Source organism: Berghia stephanieae, chromosome 5 (genome assembly GCF_034508935.2).
Source record: "Berghia stephanieae isolate SIO BIC M18660-M18661 chromosome 5, UCSD_Bste_1.3, whole genome shotgun sequence".
Classification (NCBI taxonomy): domain Eukaryota; kingdom Metazoa; phylum Mollusca; class Gastropoda; order Nudibranchia; family Aeolidiidae; genus Berghia; species Berghia stephanieae.
Genome location: NC_088364.1, coordinates 72,389,157 through 72,404,156, shown reverse-complemented (window position 1 = coordinate 72,404,156; position 15,000 = coordinate 72,389,157). Strand labels below are relative to the sequence as shown.

Below are 15,000 nucleotides of genomic sequence, written 5' to 3'. Positions count from 1 at the left end.
TGATTAAAAACAACTACACACTTAATTTGGCCAGAAATTTGTGTCTTCATTCGATTGGTTAAAAACAACTACACACTTAATTTGGCCAGAAATTCGTGTCTTCATTCGATTGGTTAAAAACAACTACACACTTAATTTGGCCAGAAATTTGTGTCTTCATTCGATTGGTTAAAAACAACTACACATTTAATTTGGCCAGAAATTTGTGTCTTCATTCGATTGGTTAAAAACAACTACACACTTAATTTGGCCAGAAATTTGTGTCTTCATGCGATTGGTTAAAAACAACTACACATTTAATTTGGCCAGAAATTTGTGTCTTCATTCGATTGGTTAAAAACAACTACACACTTAATTTGGCCAGAAATTTGTGTCTTCATTCGATTGGTTAAAAACAACTACACATTTAATTTGGCCAGAAATTTGTGTCTTCATTCGATTGGTTAAAAACAACTACACACTTTTTTAAATAGAAAAAAACCTCAGACTTATAAAGAAAATAAGATTTATCAAAAAAAAAAAAAAGAAGTGAGCTTTATATAGCGCAATATCCACTAAATGTGCTCAAAGCGCTTTACAAGGGGTCCCTGGTCAACAGCAACATTTAACATGTAGGACGGGACATGACGCCTGTTGGGCGATAGTACAATTTTTTTCGAACAAAGACCACGCTGTTAACGGCCAGTTACTCATTTTACACCTGAGTACGGTGAGAGAATGTGAGTAAAGAGCCTTTTCCAAGGACTCAACTATGCGCCGAGCGCAATGCTCGAACCCAGGACCTTCCGATCCGAAAGCGAGTGTCATACCACTAGACCACATAGCCGCACAGCTTGAAGACTTTTTTTTTTTTAATTTAAAAAATTGGAGGTCCTAATAAAATATCGATATAAACAGTATAAGTTTTTCAGCCAAATTTTATTATTATTGATAATTATTAATTATTCTGTGCAGCTAATGTGTACAGTTTGGCAGAGCGGGTGGTTGGATGGGAGCATCACCCTTGAATCATATACCTATGATGTTCGCATGGGTGTACGATCCGATAGTGATGTTTCTTCTTCTCTTTACTAGCCTATCCTGTTTCATTGTTGTGATTGTATTTTTGACAGGGAATTTCTTTTTTTCTGTAAATCTTCTGCCTGTTTGTTCTTGGTTATTTATAATTTAGCTTATGATATCTTTAGGTTATGATTTTGATTTACATTTGTACTATTTTTGTTGGATTGCTTGTTTTTTTGTTTCAGCGGTCTCTCATATAACCTCAATTGTGTTGGAAGAGACCTAAAGCAACAAACAAACAAACAAAAAAAAGTTTGGCAGAGGTCTGATAAATTAGATCGGTGTGGCTCATTGTTGTTATGGAAATACTTCTTCAAACCATCGCAAAAGTAGAAAACGGTAGAGGGACTGAGCTGCCTGAAGCCTGTGATCGTCAAAATACTAACGAAAGAGTGAAAAATGGAGAGGCTTCGTATGGGGAACAATACAGACAATGGACGTTTTTCGGGTACAAACCCTTCGTCAGCACAACAATATGATTAGCAAATTTAACGTGGAAAACAAATAAAATAAAATGCAAAATAACTTGTATCGTCTGTACTCAATGGTGGTTGGAGTATAACTGCAACCACCATTGAGTACAGACGATACAAGTTATTTTGCATTTTATTTTATTTGTTTTCCACGTTAATTTGGGTATTGTTTTGCTGACGAAGAGCTTGTACCCGAAACGTCCATTGGTGAGGTGAGAATAGAGGCAGCCAACCTGAAAATATTGGCATGTCGTGTTCAGCAGAATGGCCGTGTATCCAAATTTGGCCGGAAAACTGTTACTTATATTATATAGATGGATTAAAACTGCATCGATCTTTTCAAATAATCTAAAATTTCAGACTTCTGAAAAAAAAATTTAAAAATAAAAAGATCTATCAGGTTTACTATTTTGTTGTTGTTGTTGATCTTAGAAAATAAAAAGTCAAATGTAAACATAATCTATTGATATATTTTTGCAGTGTTTAGTTTTCTGGCCAAAAATACACGCACAAAAAAAAAGTGTTACTGGCTGTGCGGGAAGAATGGCAGTCGCTCGTCTTCACGATGCACGGTTAGATAAAGCAATTATTGTGATCGATCTCGCCAATTGGACACATTCTTTTATGTGTGCAGTGTGTACGCTCTGTACGTGTTGTTTGTATGTGTGTTTTATTGGTTTTATTTATATGTTTGTATGTACTCAAGTATACTTTGTTTATATGTTTGTATGTACTCACTGTACACGTTGTTCATATGTGTGTATGTACTCAATGTTCACGCTGTTCATTTGTGTGTATGTACTCACTGTACACATTGTTTATATGTGTATGTACTCACTGTACAGATTGTCTGCATTTATATATATACTCACTGTACGCGTTGTTTGTATGTGTCCTACTTAATATACACATTGTTTTTGTGTGTAGTATGGACCCACTGTACACGTTGTTTATATGTGTGTATGTTCTCACTTTACACGTTGTTTATATGTGCGTCCGTACTCACTGTACACGTTGTTTATATGTGTGTATGTACTCACTGTACACGTTGTTCATATGTGTGTATGTACTCACTGTACACATTGTTTATATGTGTATGTACTCACTGTACAGATTGTCTGCATTTATATATATACTCACTGTACGCGTTGTTTGTATGTGTCCTACTTAATATACACATTGTTTTTGTGTGTAGTATGTACCCACTGTACACGTTGTTTATATGTGTGTATGTTCTCACTTTACACGTTGTTTATATGTGCGTCCGTACTCACTGTACACGTTTATATGTGTGTCCGTACTCACTGTACACGTTGTTTATATGTGTGTATGTACTCACTGTACACGTTGTTTATATGTGCATGTACTCACTGTACACGTTGTTTATATGTGTGTATGTACTCACTGTACACGTTTATATGTGTGTCCGTACTCACTGTACACGTTGTTTATATGTGTGTATGTACTCACTGTACACGTTGTTTATATGTGTGTATGTACTCACTGTACACGTTGTTTATATGTGTGTATGTACTCACTGTACACATGGTTTATATGTGTGTATGTACTCACTGTACACGTTTATATGTGTGTCCGTACTCACTGTACACGTTGTTTATATGTGTGTATGTACTCACTGTACACGTTGTTTATATGTGTGTATGTACTCACTGTACACGTTGTTTATATGTGTGTATGTACTCACTGTACACATGGTTTATATGTGTGTATGTACTCACTGTACACATTGTTTATATGTGTATATGTACTCACTGTACACATTGTTTATATGTGTGTATGTACTCACTGTACACGTTGTTTATATGTGTGTATGTACTCACTGTACACATTGTTTATATGTGCATGTACTCACTGTACACATTGTTTATATGTGTGTATGTACTCACTGTACACATGGTTTATATGTGTGTATGTACTCACTGTACACATGGTTTATATGTGTGTATGTACTCACTGTACACATTGTTTATATGTGTATATGTACTCACTGTACACGTTGTTTATATGTGTGTATGTACTCACTGTACACATGGTTTATATGTGTGTATGTACTCACTGTACACATGGTTTATATGTGTGTATGTACTCACTGTACACATTGTTTATATGTGTATATGTACTCACTGTACACGTTGTTTATATGTGTGTATGTACTCACTGTACACATTGTTTATATGTGTGTATGTACTCACTGTACACGTTGTTTATATGTGTGTATGTACTCACTGTACACATGGTTTATATGTGCATGTACTCACTGTACACGTTGTTTATATGTGTGTATGTACTCACTGTACACATTGTTTATATGTGTGTATGTACTCACTGTACACGTTGTTCATATGTGTGTATGTACTCACTGTACACATTGTTTATATGTGTGCATGTACTCACTGTACACATTGTTTATATGTGTATATGTACTCACTGCACACATGGTTTATATGTGTGTATGTACTCACTGTACACATTGTTCATATGTGTGTATGTACTCACTGTACACATGGTTTATATGTGTGTATGTACTCACTGTACACGTTGTTTATATGTGTGTATGTACTCACTGTACACATTGTTTATATGTGTATATGTACTCACTGTAAACGTTGTTTATATGTGTGTATGTACTCACTGTACACATTGTTTATATGTGTGTATGTACTCACTGTAAACGTTGTTCATATGTGTGTATGTACTCACTGTAAACGTTGTTTATATGTGTGTATGTACTCACTGTACACATTGTTTATATGTGTGTATGTACTCACTGTAAACGTTGTTCATATGTGTGTATGTACTCACTGTAAACGTTGTTTATATGTGTGTATGTACTCACTGTACACGTTGTTTATATGTGTGTATGTACTCACTGTACACGTTGTTTATATGTGTGTATGTACTCACTGTACACATTGTTTATATGTGTGTATGTACTCACTGTACACGTTGTTTATATGTGTGTATGTACTCACTGTACACGTTGTTTATATGTGTGTATGTACTCACTGTACACATTGTTTATATGTGTGTATGTACTCACTGTACACATTGTTCATATGTGTGTATGTACTCACTGTACACGTTGTTTATATGTGTGTATGTACTCACTGTACACATTGTTCATATGTGTGTATGTACTCACTGTACACATTGTTTATATGTGTGCATGTACTCACTGTACACATTGTTTATATGTGTGTATGTACTCACTGTACACGTTGTTTATATGTGTGTATGTACTCACTGTACACATTGTTCATATGTGTGTATGTACTCACTGTACACATTGTTTATATGTGTGTCCGTGCTCACTGTACATGTTGTTTATGTGTGTCCGTACTCACTGTACACGTTGTTCATATGTGTGTATGTACTCACTGTACACGTTGTTTATATGTGTGACCGTACTCACTGTACATGTTGTTTATATGTGTGTATGTACTCACTGTACACATGGTTTATATGTGTGTATGTACTCACTGTACACATTGTTTATATGTGTGACCGTACTCACTGTACATGTTGTTTATGTGTGTATGTACTGTACTCACTGTAAACATTGTGTGCGTGCATGTATATACTCACTGTACACGTTGTTTATGTGTGTATGTACTGTACTCACTGTAAACATTGTGTGCGTGCATGTATATACTCACTGTACACCTTGTTTATATATTTATGTGTACGTACTCACTTATGTGTGTATGTACTTGCTGCACCCGTTTATAAGTGCGAACGTACTCACTATACAAAAAAAATTGAGCTTTTATATAGCGCAATATCCACTAAATGTGACCAAAGCGCTTTACAAGGGGTCCCTGGTCAACAGCAACATTTAACATGTAGAATGGGACATGCCGCCTGTTAGGCGATATTACAATTTTTCGGACAAAGACAACGCTGTTAACGGCCAGGTACTCATTTTACACCTGAGTTCGGTGAGAGAATGTGAGTAAAAAGTCTTTTCCAAGGACTCAAATATGCGCCGAGCGAGGCTCGAACCCAGGACCTTCCGATCCGAAAGTGAGTGTCTTACTAGACCACATCGCCGCACATTGTTTGTATGTGTAAATGTAGTCATTGTACACGTTTTTTTGTGTGTGTAGTATGTACCCGTTGTACACATTGGTTATACGTGTGTATGTACTCACTGGAACTGTACCTGTTGTTTATAACTGCGTACTTACTCAATGTACACACATTGTATGTGTGTCTGTATTTGTATAGATAGTTCGAAGATGACGTCACTCAGGTCTTTGTTATTGTTTTTTTTTTTTCCATCCGCGTTTATGAGTAATGCTCACTGAACTGTATTAACCCGACTATAAATGTTCATGAATACACACAGTTTTGTGTGTTGGTCCGTTATACTTCCGGATGGCAATGTTATGAGCTTCTTAGCCAAGCGCATACTATCTATACGTTGTTCACATGCGTGGTTGTACTCACTGTATACATTATTGATATGTGTGTATGTACTGACTGGGCCGTGGGGGGGGGGGGGGGGGGGGGTCAGAAAATTGTTTTAGCGCTTAACAGGCTGCATGTTTCATCCCATGTGTTAAGTGTACGGTGTTGTTGTCTGATCAAGGCCCTTTCTAAATTACAAGTTGTTATATAAAGTGCTTCGCGCATGACGCGTATATATCGTGGGTGCTATACATGTCGATGTGATTGTTTATGTTTTAACTCACTCAATCCTATAGATAGTATGCAGATGACGTCACTCAGGCCTTTGTTATTGTTTTTGCCATCCGCGTTTGTGAGTTGTTCTCACTAAACTGTATTAACCAGACTATAAAAGTTCATGGTTACACAGAGTTTGTGTGTTGGTCCGTTATACTTCCGGATGGCAATGTTGTGAACTCCTTGGCCAAGCGCAATCTATCTATAGATTTTTGCAACTTTTCAAAACAGGAAAGAATTCTAGACGTCTAGTAAAAATGAGCATGTACATAGATAGTTTTATTCAACTATCATTAACATGTAAAATAATAAAAACAATAGCTTTGATACCACGCCTATAATTTGTTTTAAAAAAAATGTAATAAATAGGCATGGGGTAAAAGTAACCCTGGTAAACTACGGATATCGTCGGTGTTAGGGTTGAGTGAGTTAAAGCTGTTGTAACTTGTGTTGTAAGACCTGGTGGAAAGTAGTCTACACTATCATGCGGGTATGTATAGATAGTATGCAGATGACGTCACTCAGGCCTTTGTTATGGTTTTTGCCATCCGCGTTTGTGAGTTGTTCTCACTAAACTGTATTAACCAGACTATAAAAGTTCATGGTTACACAGAGTTTGTGTGTTGGTCCGTTATACTTCCGGATGGCAATGTTGTGAACTCCTTGGCCAAGCGCATTCTATCTATATGGTCTAGTGGTATTACACTCTCTTTCGGATCGGAAGGTCCTGGGTTCGAGCCCCGCTCGGCGCATAGTTGAGTCCTTGAAAAAGGCTCTTTACTCACATTCTCTCACCGTACTCGGGTGTAAAACGAGTACCTGGTCGTTAACAGCGTTGTCTGTGTCCGAAAAAAATAGTGTAATATCTCCTAACAGCAGGCGTCATGTCTCGTCCTAAATGTGTTAAGTGATGCTGTTGGCCAGAGACCCCTTGTTAAGCGCTTTGAGCACGTTTAGTGGAAATTGCGCTATGTAAAAGTTCAATTTATTATTCTAGTATATTCCTATTCAGTGGCTGGTTTCAATGTGTTGTTTATATCCCTTCCACTTCCACGTTGCAGTTTCCAGAATAAGCCCTGGCTGCAAGGACGGTCGGTGGGTCAAATTGATGCTTTTTCTTTTTTTCGCCTCTTTTTCGGCATTTTAAACAATCGTCTCTGTCTCTCTACCTATCGATCTCGAGTTTTTGGCCACACGTGTTTTTGTACAGGCCCGGGGGTGGGGGTGGGGTTGGGGGGGGGGGGGTAGGCAATGTCTGTGCACCCGCTCACACTTACTTTATACTCCTCATGTGTTCTATTCCTAAGAGAGAGAGAGAGAGGGGGGGGGGGGGGAGACAGACAGACAGAGAGAGAGAGGAGAGACACACACACACACACACACACACACACACAGAGTGTGTGTGAGAGAGAGAGTGTGAGAGAGAGACAGACAGACAGAGAGATAGAGAGACACAGAGAGAGAGACACACACACACAGACACACACACACACACACACACAGTGAGAGAGAGAGAGGGAGAGAGAGAGAGAGAGAGAGAGAGAGAGAGAGAGAGAGAGAGAGAGAGATATTTATGCTTCTGTTTCTGTTTGTTTCGAATTTTCCCCCAACTTGGCAGCTTTTCTTACTCTCATCTGCATATGATTGCGATGACAGCGACGCCGACTGCAGTGTTGGTGATGATGATAGTATGATGATGATGATGATGATGATGATGACGACGATGACGATGATGATGATGATGATGATGATGATGATGATGATGATGATGATGATGATGATGATGATGATGATAAAAATGAAGGTGATAATAACGAAAACAATAATAATTACCTAAAAAATGTCGGAGACCACCCTTCGTGTAAATCCGGTCGGATGTTTGTTATTGTTTCACATCATCATCGCTGTATCAGCAAATTGTTAATTACCTGCTATCACAACCAATGTATTATTAGTACCACTATTATTATTATACGTGTTTATATTATGTGTGAGGATGTGTTAATATGTGTGTGTATGTGTGTGTGTGTGTGTGTGTGTGGGTGTGAGTAATATATGTATGTACCTGACTGCCACCTGTCAGTAATCAAACCACACAAACACCAAACACACACACACACACACGAACACACAGGACGTGATGTAATCGCGAACTGACAGAAGTTACAGAAAGATATACCCACCCAATTATTCCATACATAAACAGATGCCGGGTTGAACTCGGCTGCGGTACTCTGGAAAAACACATATTTAATTATTTTGTCCAGAAAATTCGTCCTTCAAATTATATCGATCGATTTAAATGACTCTCATCTTGGCAAAAACTCTCAAACCCGGGACTTCGCCCGAAGTAATATCCACTAAATGTGCTCAAAGCGCTTTACAAAGGGTTCCAAACCAACAGCAACACGTAACATGTAGAACGGTACAAGACGCCTGATAGACGTTACAATATTACAAATTTCCGACAGAGACAACGCTGTTGACGGCCAGGTACTCAATTTACACATGAGTACGGTCTCAGCTATGCGCCGAGCGAGGCTCGAACCCAGGACCTTCCGATCCGAACGCGATGTCATATCACAAGACCACATAGCCGCACGGAAAAGGTTCTTTCTTTACTCTCATTATCTGAGCAATTGGTCGGTAAGAGCATTGTTTCTGTAGAAACAAACAATCAAACAAACAAACATGTAATAGCAGGCATCATGTCTCGCCAGTGTTGATTTTAGCTTGGGACCCCTTGTGAAACCCCTGTGGACATTGCGGTATATGAAGGCTCACTTTATTTTTTTTTAAAGATCTTATTGATTGACTATTGAATGAGTGTTTGCTTGCTGGGAAATACGCGTACATTCATTATAAGCGGAGAAAATCCACATTTCCTTTCGTTATCTTAACTCACTCAGCCCTAACACCGACTGTATCCGTAGTTTACCCGGGTTACTTTTACCACATGCCTCTTAATTACATTTTTATGAGGCGTAGTATCAATGCTAATGTTTTTAGTTTTTACATGTTAATGGTAGTTGAGTAAAACTATCTATCTAAATGCTCATTTTTAATACATTTTTTCCAATTTTGAAAAGTAGCAAAAATCTCTAGGATTAAGTGAGTTAATATGAACCATGTTTTTGTTTACTTATGTTTCATTTCATTTTTTTCTTTCTTCAATCCATTTCCAGATCCAAGCTGTGCCGACTCTGGGTTCTCTAGTTCCCAAAGCTTGCCTCAACACACTCCGTCTTCTCCGGCTGGGTCGCAACAGGTTCGTACCATAGATATTATAATATATTATGAATAATAACGTGAAGTTGAATGTAAGCTTCATTTTAATTACAAAAACAGATCAAATGAACGTTTCGGGTTTCCCCTTTATCAACAAAACAGGATGAATGAAACACCACAGATGAATGAGATGATGTGGTAGTGGCGTAGTTAAGATGAATAAACAAAACATTGGTTGGCAGGAAATATTATACTCCTTTGTAAGGAAGTACGAATTAAAATAGAATACTAGATATTTATAAAAAGTGTGCAATTAAAATTTACACTACTTATATATTATGAAAGAACTAGAACAACAAGCCTTTAACTTACTTACTTAGGCCGCCCCTTGGGGCGCCCAACATGAGCCACAAGTCTTCGCCATTCTGTCCTGTCCTCCATAAGCGTACGCAGCTCCCTGCGGGTGTTGTCCATTCCTGTGTCATCTAGCAGACAGTCAATGTAAGTTTAATTCTGCCTGCCTCTGCTTCTGGTTCTCTCAGGTGGTTCCCATAGAACAAGACTGCTTGCAATCCCCTCCTTGTGTCTCCAGTAGTGCCCCGCAAGTCTCAGTCTTCTCTTTTGTATCTTCGAAGTCACTGGGGGGGAGGTCACTGTAGAGCTCTTCATTTGATATGTGCTCTTTCCAGCTTACGTAAGCTGGAAGCCTTAAAAAAAAAAAAAAAAAACACGAAACGAGGGTCTAGCGTCGAGAGTGACATGGGTCTCCTGGGAAGGCTAGCTATTCCAAGGGAAGACTGGAATAACCCAGGCCGTCAGCCGTAGTAAGTGCAGCGCCGCAATTTGAGCTGAGGCGAGATGACTTGCTCAAGAACCATACATACAGCGCCGCGGCGGCCTGGTGATCGGACTCCGTACCTTTTGGGTACGAAGCAAAGACCGTACCGCTGAGCCACGCTGCCCCCCCCCCCCCCTCCCCAATGAATTCATTGTTTATTCCTGTTTCTACTGCGCGAAACGGACCGACTTTTTGCCAGAAATCCGCCAAAATCCGCCAACTTTATCCTACTCCACCTGCGACATTTGTCCAAAATCCGCCCAAAAAAATCCGCCCAGGGATTTAAAAAAAAAAAACGTATTATAATAAAACATAAATAAAATAAAATTCCCTTTATTCATCCCTAAGGGGAAATGTGTCTCTAGGGTCTATTCCAAGGGAAGACTGGAATAACCCAGGCGTCAGCCGCAGTACAGCGCCGCAAATTGAGCTAGGGCGAGGTGACTTGCTCAAGGTCACACAGCGCAGCGGCGGATGATCGAACTCGGTACCTTTTGGGTACGAAGCAAAGATGATAAAATAAAAGCATGATGATAAAAGTCCACCAATTTGGCGGAAAATCCGCCAACATGGCAACTCTTCTGATCTGTCTGACACTGCATCATACACATAATATTATATACACGCGTATATGATGCTTACGTGTTCTGGCAAGAGGAGTTAATCAACTTCCAGTAATCCCTGGATGTTATCTGCTGATTCCGGTCGGTTCCCGGGTCCCAACCGGGCAGACCAAGTCCAACTGGAATATTGTGACGTAATCAATAGTGCGATCGCCAGTGTGACGTAAGGGTCAGTGCCTACATCGCAAAGCTGGCTCTGCTGACCAATGAACGACAAAACGCTTTCTTTTTTCTTTTTTTTTTTTTTCTTCTTTTTTTCTTTTGACCAGAAAACTTCAAAATATTGATTAGTGAAGATGACTGACCCAAAGTTGTCCAATATATATCGATAGATAGATCGAAGATAACGTCACTCAGGTCTTTGTTATTGTTTTTTTTTTTTTTTTTTTTTTTTTTTTTTTTTTTTTTTTTTTTTTTTTTTTGCCATCCGCGTTTATGAGTAATGCTCACTGAACTGTATTAACCCGACTATAAACGTTCATGGATACACACAGTTTTGTGTGTTGGTCCGTTATACTTCCGGATGGCAATGTTATGAGCTTCTTATGCCTGAGATTTCAGAATTGTCAAACTAGTTAAAGACTTAATTTTTTTAACGTATTGATTCTACGAGTTTAGCGAGAATGCCACAACATCCGCTAGCCGGATATGACGTAGCAACACACAAAACCGTGCATAACCTTGAACGGTTATTACAGTCTGGTAGAATTTACGTGAGAACTACTCATAAAAATGGCTGGCTACAAATGATAACACGCAATGAGCTGAGCGACGTCAATTTTAGTTCCTCCTTCTATAGATAGTATGCGCTTGGCTAAGAAGCTCACAACATTGCCATCCGGAAGTATAACGAACCAACGCACAAAACTATGTGTAACCTTGAACGTTTATAGTCTGGTTAATACAGTTTAGTGAGAATTACTCACAAACGCGGATGGCAAAAAAAAAAACAATAACAAAGACCTAAGTGACGTCATCTTCGTTCTATCAATAGGATGTAATCTCAGTCGATCCATATTTTGAAGTAAAAGTTTCCAGGCCGGAACTGAATGAAAACAATGCGTTTTGTCAGTATGAGCAGCTCGCTGGCTTCCCATTGATCGCTGCTACAAGAGCAACAGAAAAGACTCGTAGTCAGTCTACCCAATATTAGTCTGTGGGTCGTACAGCCAATTAGACCGTTATTAATAATTCAACGATTGGTCTCCAGCGCTGGTCAAATTTGATCAATACGTCACTCCAACCATGAAAACGTTTTCTCTACGCTTGTTTCATTGTTTCCCCCCCCCCCTCTCTCTCTCTCTCTCTCTCTCTCTCTCTCTCTCTCTCTCTCTCTCTCTCTCTCTCTCTCTGCATTGGGCAAAGAGATGATTTTTTTGTTGCCTACTTCCGTTTATTAACTCACTCAACCCTAACACCGACTATATCCGTCATGTGATGAATTCTTTTGATATTTATTTGTTTCATGACAACATTTCACTCATTTACGTATTAAACGTTGTATGATTGTTCGTATTAATGAATGGTATGTACTTCAAACTTTAATCGTTCGTATCAATGTTTTTGTCTCAAGGAAATCGAAATGGCGGCGGCCTTGTTTACTTCCGACACAAAAGTGCACCACTAATTTCATCTTATTTCGCGATTTGTTGATTGAAGACCTATCCTTTGCTTAATATTATATAAAGCGTTGTATGATGATTTAGAATTACAAAGAGGCATCAAAAATAATAAACCATCCTGTTGATGAAGTAGAAAGAATTCATGGAAAAGCAATAGAAAGGAAAGCATTCTCAATTACCAACAATAAAAAAAACATGTTTTATACCATGAATTTGATCTTTTGCCATCTGGGAGAAGTTTTTGTCAGATTAAATGTGGAACTAACAAGTATAAATCAACGTTCGTTCCATCAGCAATAAATATGTTGAATATTTCATATGGTACAGCAAAACCAAGGATTGATGCGTTGACTGATTGACTGATTAATTTGTTTAATGTTAGGCTAGATGAAGTGACCAATTGATAATGATGATAATATTTGGTGTTGAATTGCCAAGAATGTAACGAATTGAAAATGAAATGAAAATGTTAATGTTGTGTATGTCGCATGCGTGAAAGAAAGAGAGGAAGAGAGAGAGGGAGAGAGAGAGAGAGAGAGAGAGAGAGAGAGAGAGAGAGAATGGGTAGGAGTGAGGTGTCTGTTTCAATGTTATAGTTATCATATAACGTTATGACAAGTGTAACTAAATGACAAATTGCCATATTTATGGACAATAAAGATCTATTATTATTATTATTATTATTATTATTATTATTATTATTATTATTATTTATCAGCGTAACTTTTACCCCCATGCCTATAATTTATTTCATTTTTCTGAGACAAATTATAGGCAGGGTATCAAAGCTAATGTTTTAAAATTTTGCTTGTTAATGATAGTTGAATAAAACTAGCTATGAAAATGGTCATTTTTTATACAGTTTTTCCAGTTTTGAAAAGTAGCAAAAATATCTAGGATTGAGTGAGTTAAAATAGTTTTGTCTGATACGATTTTCCTAAAAATTCCAAAAAAATAATTTGTAGAAAAGTGTCCCCTGGACTGATGTCTTTGAAAATACCCAACGCTAATATTGATTTGGTATCATTTCTCGTGGTAGACTGTGCATTTAAGGGGACATAAATTCTCATGTTATTGCCCAAATTCCATTCCTTAATCCCTTTTGCTTTGAAAAAATTTAAAATTAAAAATAAGGCGGGGGGGGGGGGGGGGGGGGGGCGCGCAGTTACCAAATCGTTAAGGCATTGCAGAAGTCCCAGGATTCGAGCGGATTCGAACCCCGCCTCAGGCATTTTTGATATTTCCTTGGACGCGATTAGAAATTCTCAGTGGCTCTTTTTTTTTTCCTTTTCTTTTTTTTTTTTTTTTTTTTTTGGACATGGGTGGTTACTGTTACAAATTTTTTTGTTCCGACAGAAGCAACGCTGATAACGGCCAGGTACTCATTTTACACCTAACTACGGTGTAAGAATGTGAGTAAAGGGCCTTTTCCAAGAACTCAACTATGCGCCGAGCGAGGCTCGAACCCAGGACCTTCCGATCCGAAAGCGACTGCCATACCACATGGCCAAGTGCGGTTATGAAGTACGTGACACAAATCAGAACGTTTTTTCATATAAAAAGGGGTCATGCCACTCAATTTTACGACATTCAGGACACGAACAGGGCACAGTATGTGGGTCAATCAGGCGTTACCTTTATCATTTAATTCTTACGACGAAACTAGTACCAAATACTAGTACCTAAATCGTATCGGCAGGAATACGAATAAGTAATCACTGGAATCATTTCGAGACCGTACTTGCCAACAAGACGGGCAGCCCGATTACTCTTCTGACGTTTTTCAGAATTTTAAAGTGTTTTTACTACATTTGTTATCCGTTGAAGAAGAGTTTTGAGCCCCGAAACGTTCCATGTTTGGTAGTTTGTTCTTTCTCGAAGCTGTTATATTCATTTTTTCCCCGGTCATTACGTTTCGGTTTGGGTTTTTTTTTTTTGTTTTTGTTTTTTTTTTTTGTTTTGGCTTTTTGGTTGGTTGGTAATCGAGTACTAGTTTCTGGGCCATACGCGTCCACCAGAATTCGAATCTACTTCCTTCCGGTATTTGAACACTTACCACATTGCCAATGGTTCTCTCTCTCTACCTTAGAGAATTTGAATTTGAAAAAAGTTAAAGAAGTCGAGAAAAGGGTGGGGGTTGGGATAGTCGGGGTGGGAGGGGGGGGGGGAGGAGAAGGGAGATTCTAGAAGGGTCCGTCCCCAAGGTCAGTAACCCAATTTCCTTGAACCAGCCAGTCGTAAGATGTCAGCGTTTTGTTGCCGGGCCTGGATGTCGGATTTTATTTACACGAGACGTGTCGGCTAATCTGATCAGTTGTGTAGAAAACGACCAGACTGTTGTTGGAAATGTGGCATACGTAATATAATAGAGTGATTGAGACGAGGTGAAAGAGGGGGAGGTGGGGGGGGGGGTAGAAAGACAGAAAGTGACAGACATACAGATAGTA

At 38.7% G+C, this 15,000-nt stretch overlaps 1 protein-coding gene across 1 annotated transcript in view; it reads left to right on the top strand.

Annotated features, from left to right (window-relative positions):
* The window catches only part of LOC144973573 (uncharacterized), a 431,961-nt gene that overhangs the window by 372,419 nt on the left and 44,542 nt on the right, over positions 1-15,000 (top strand). Inside the window, exon 12 of the mRNA XM_078916195.1 lies at positions 9,428-9,510. Within this exon, the coding sequence (XP_078772321.1) occupies positions 9,428-9,510 (83 nt within the window). The remainder of the gene's footprint in view (positions 1-9,427; positions 9,511-15,000) is intronic.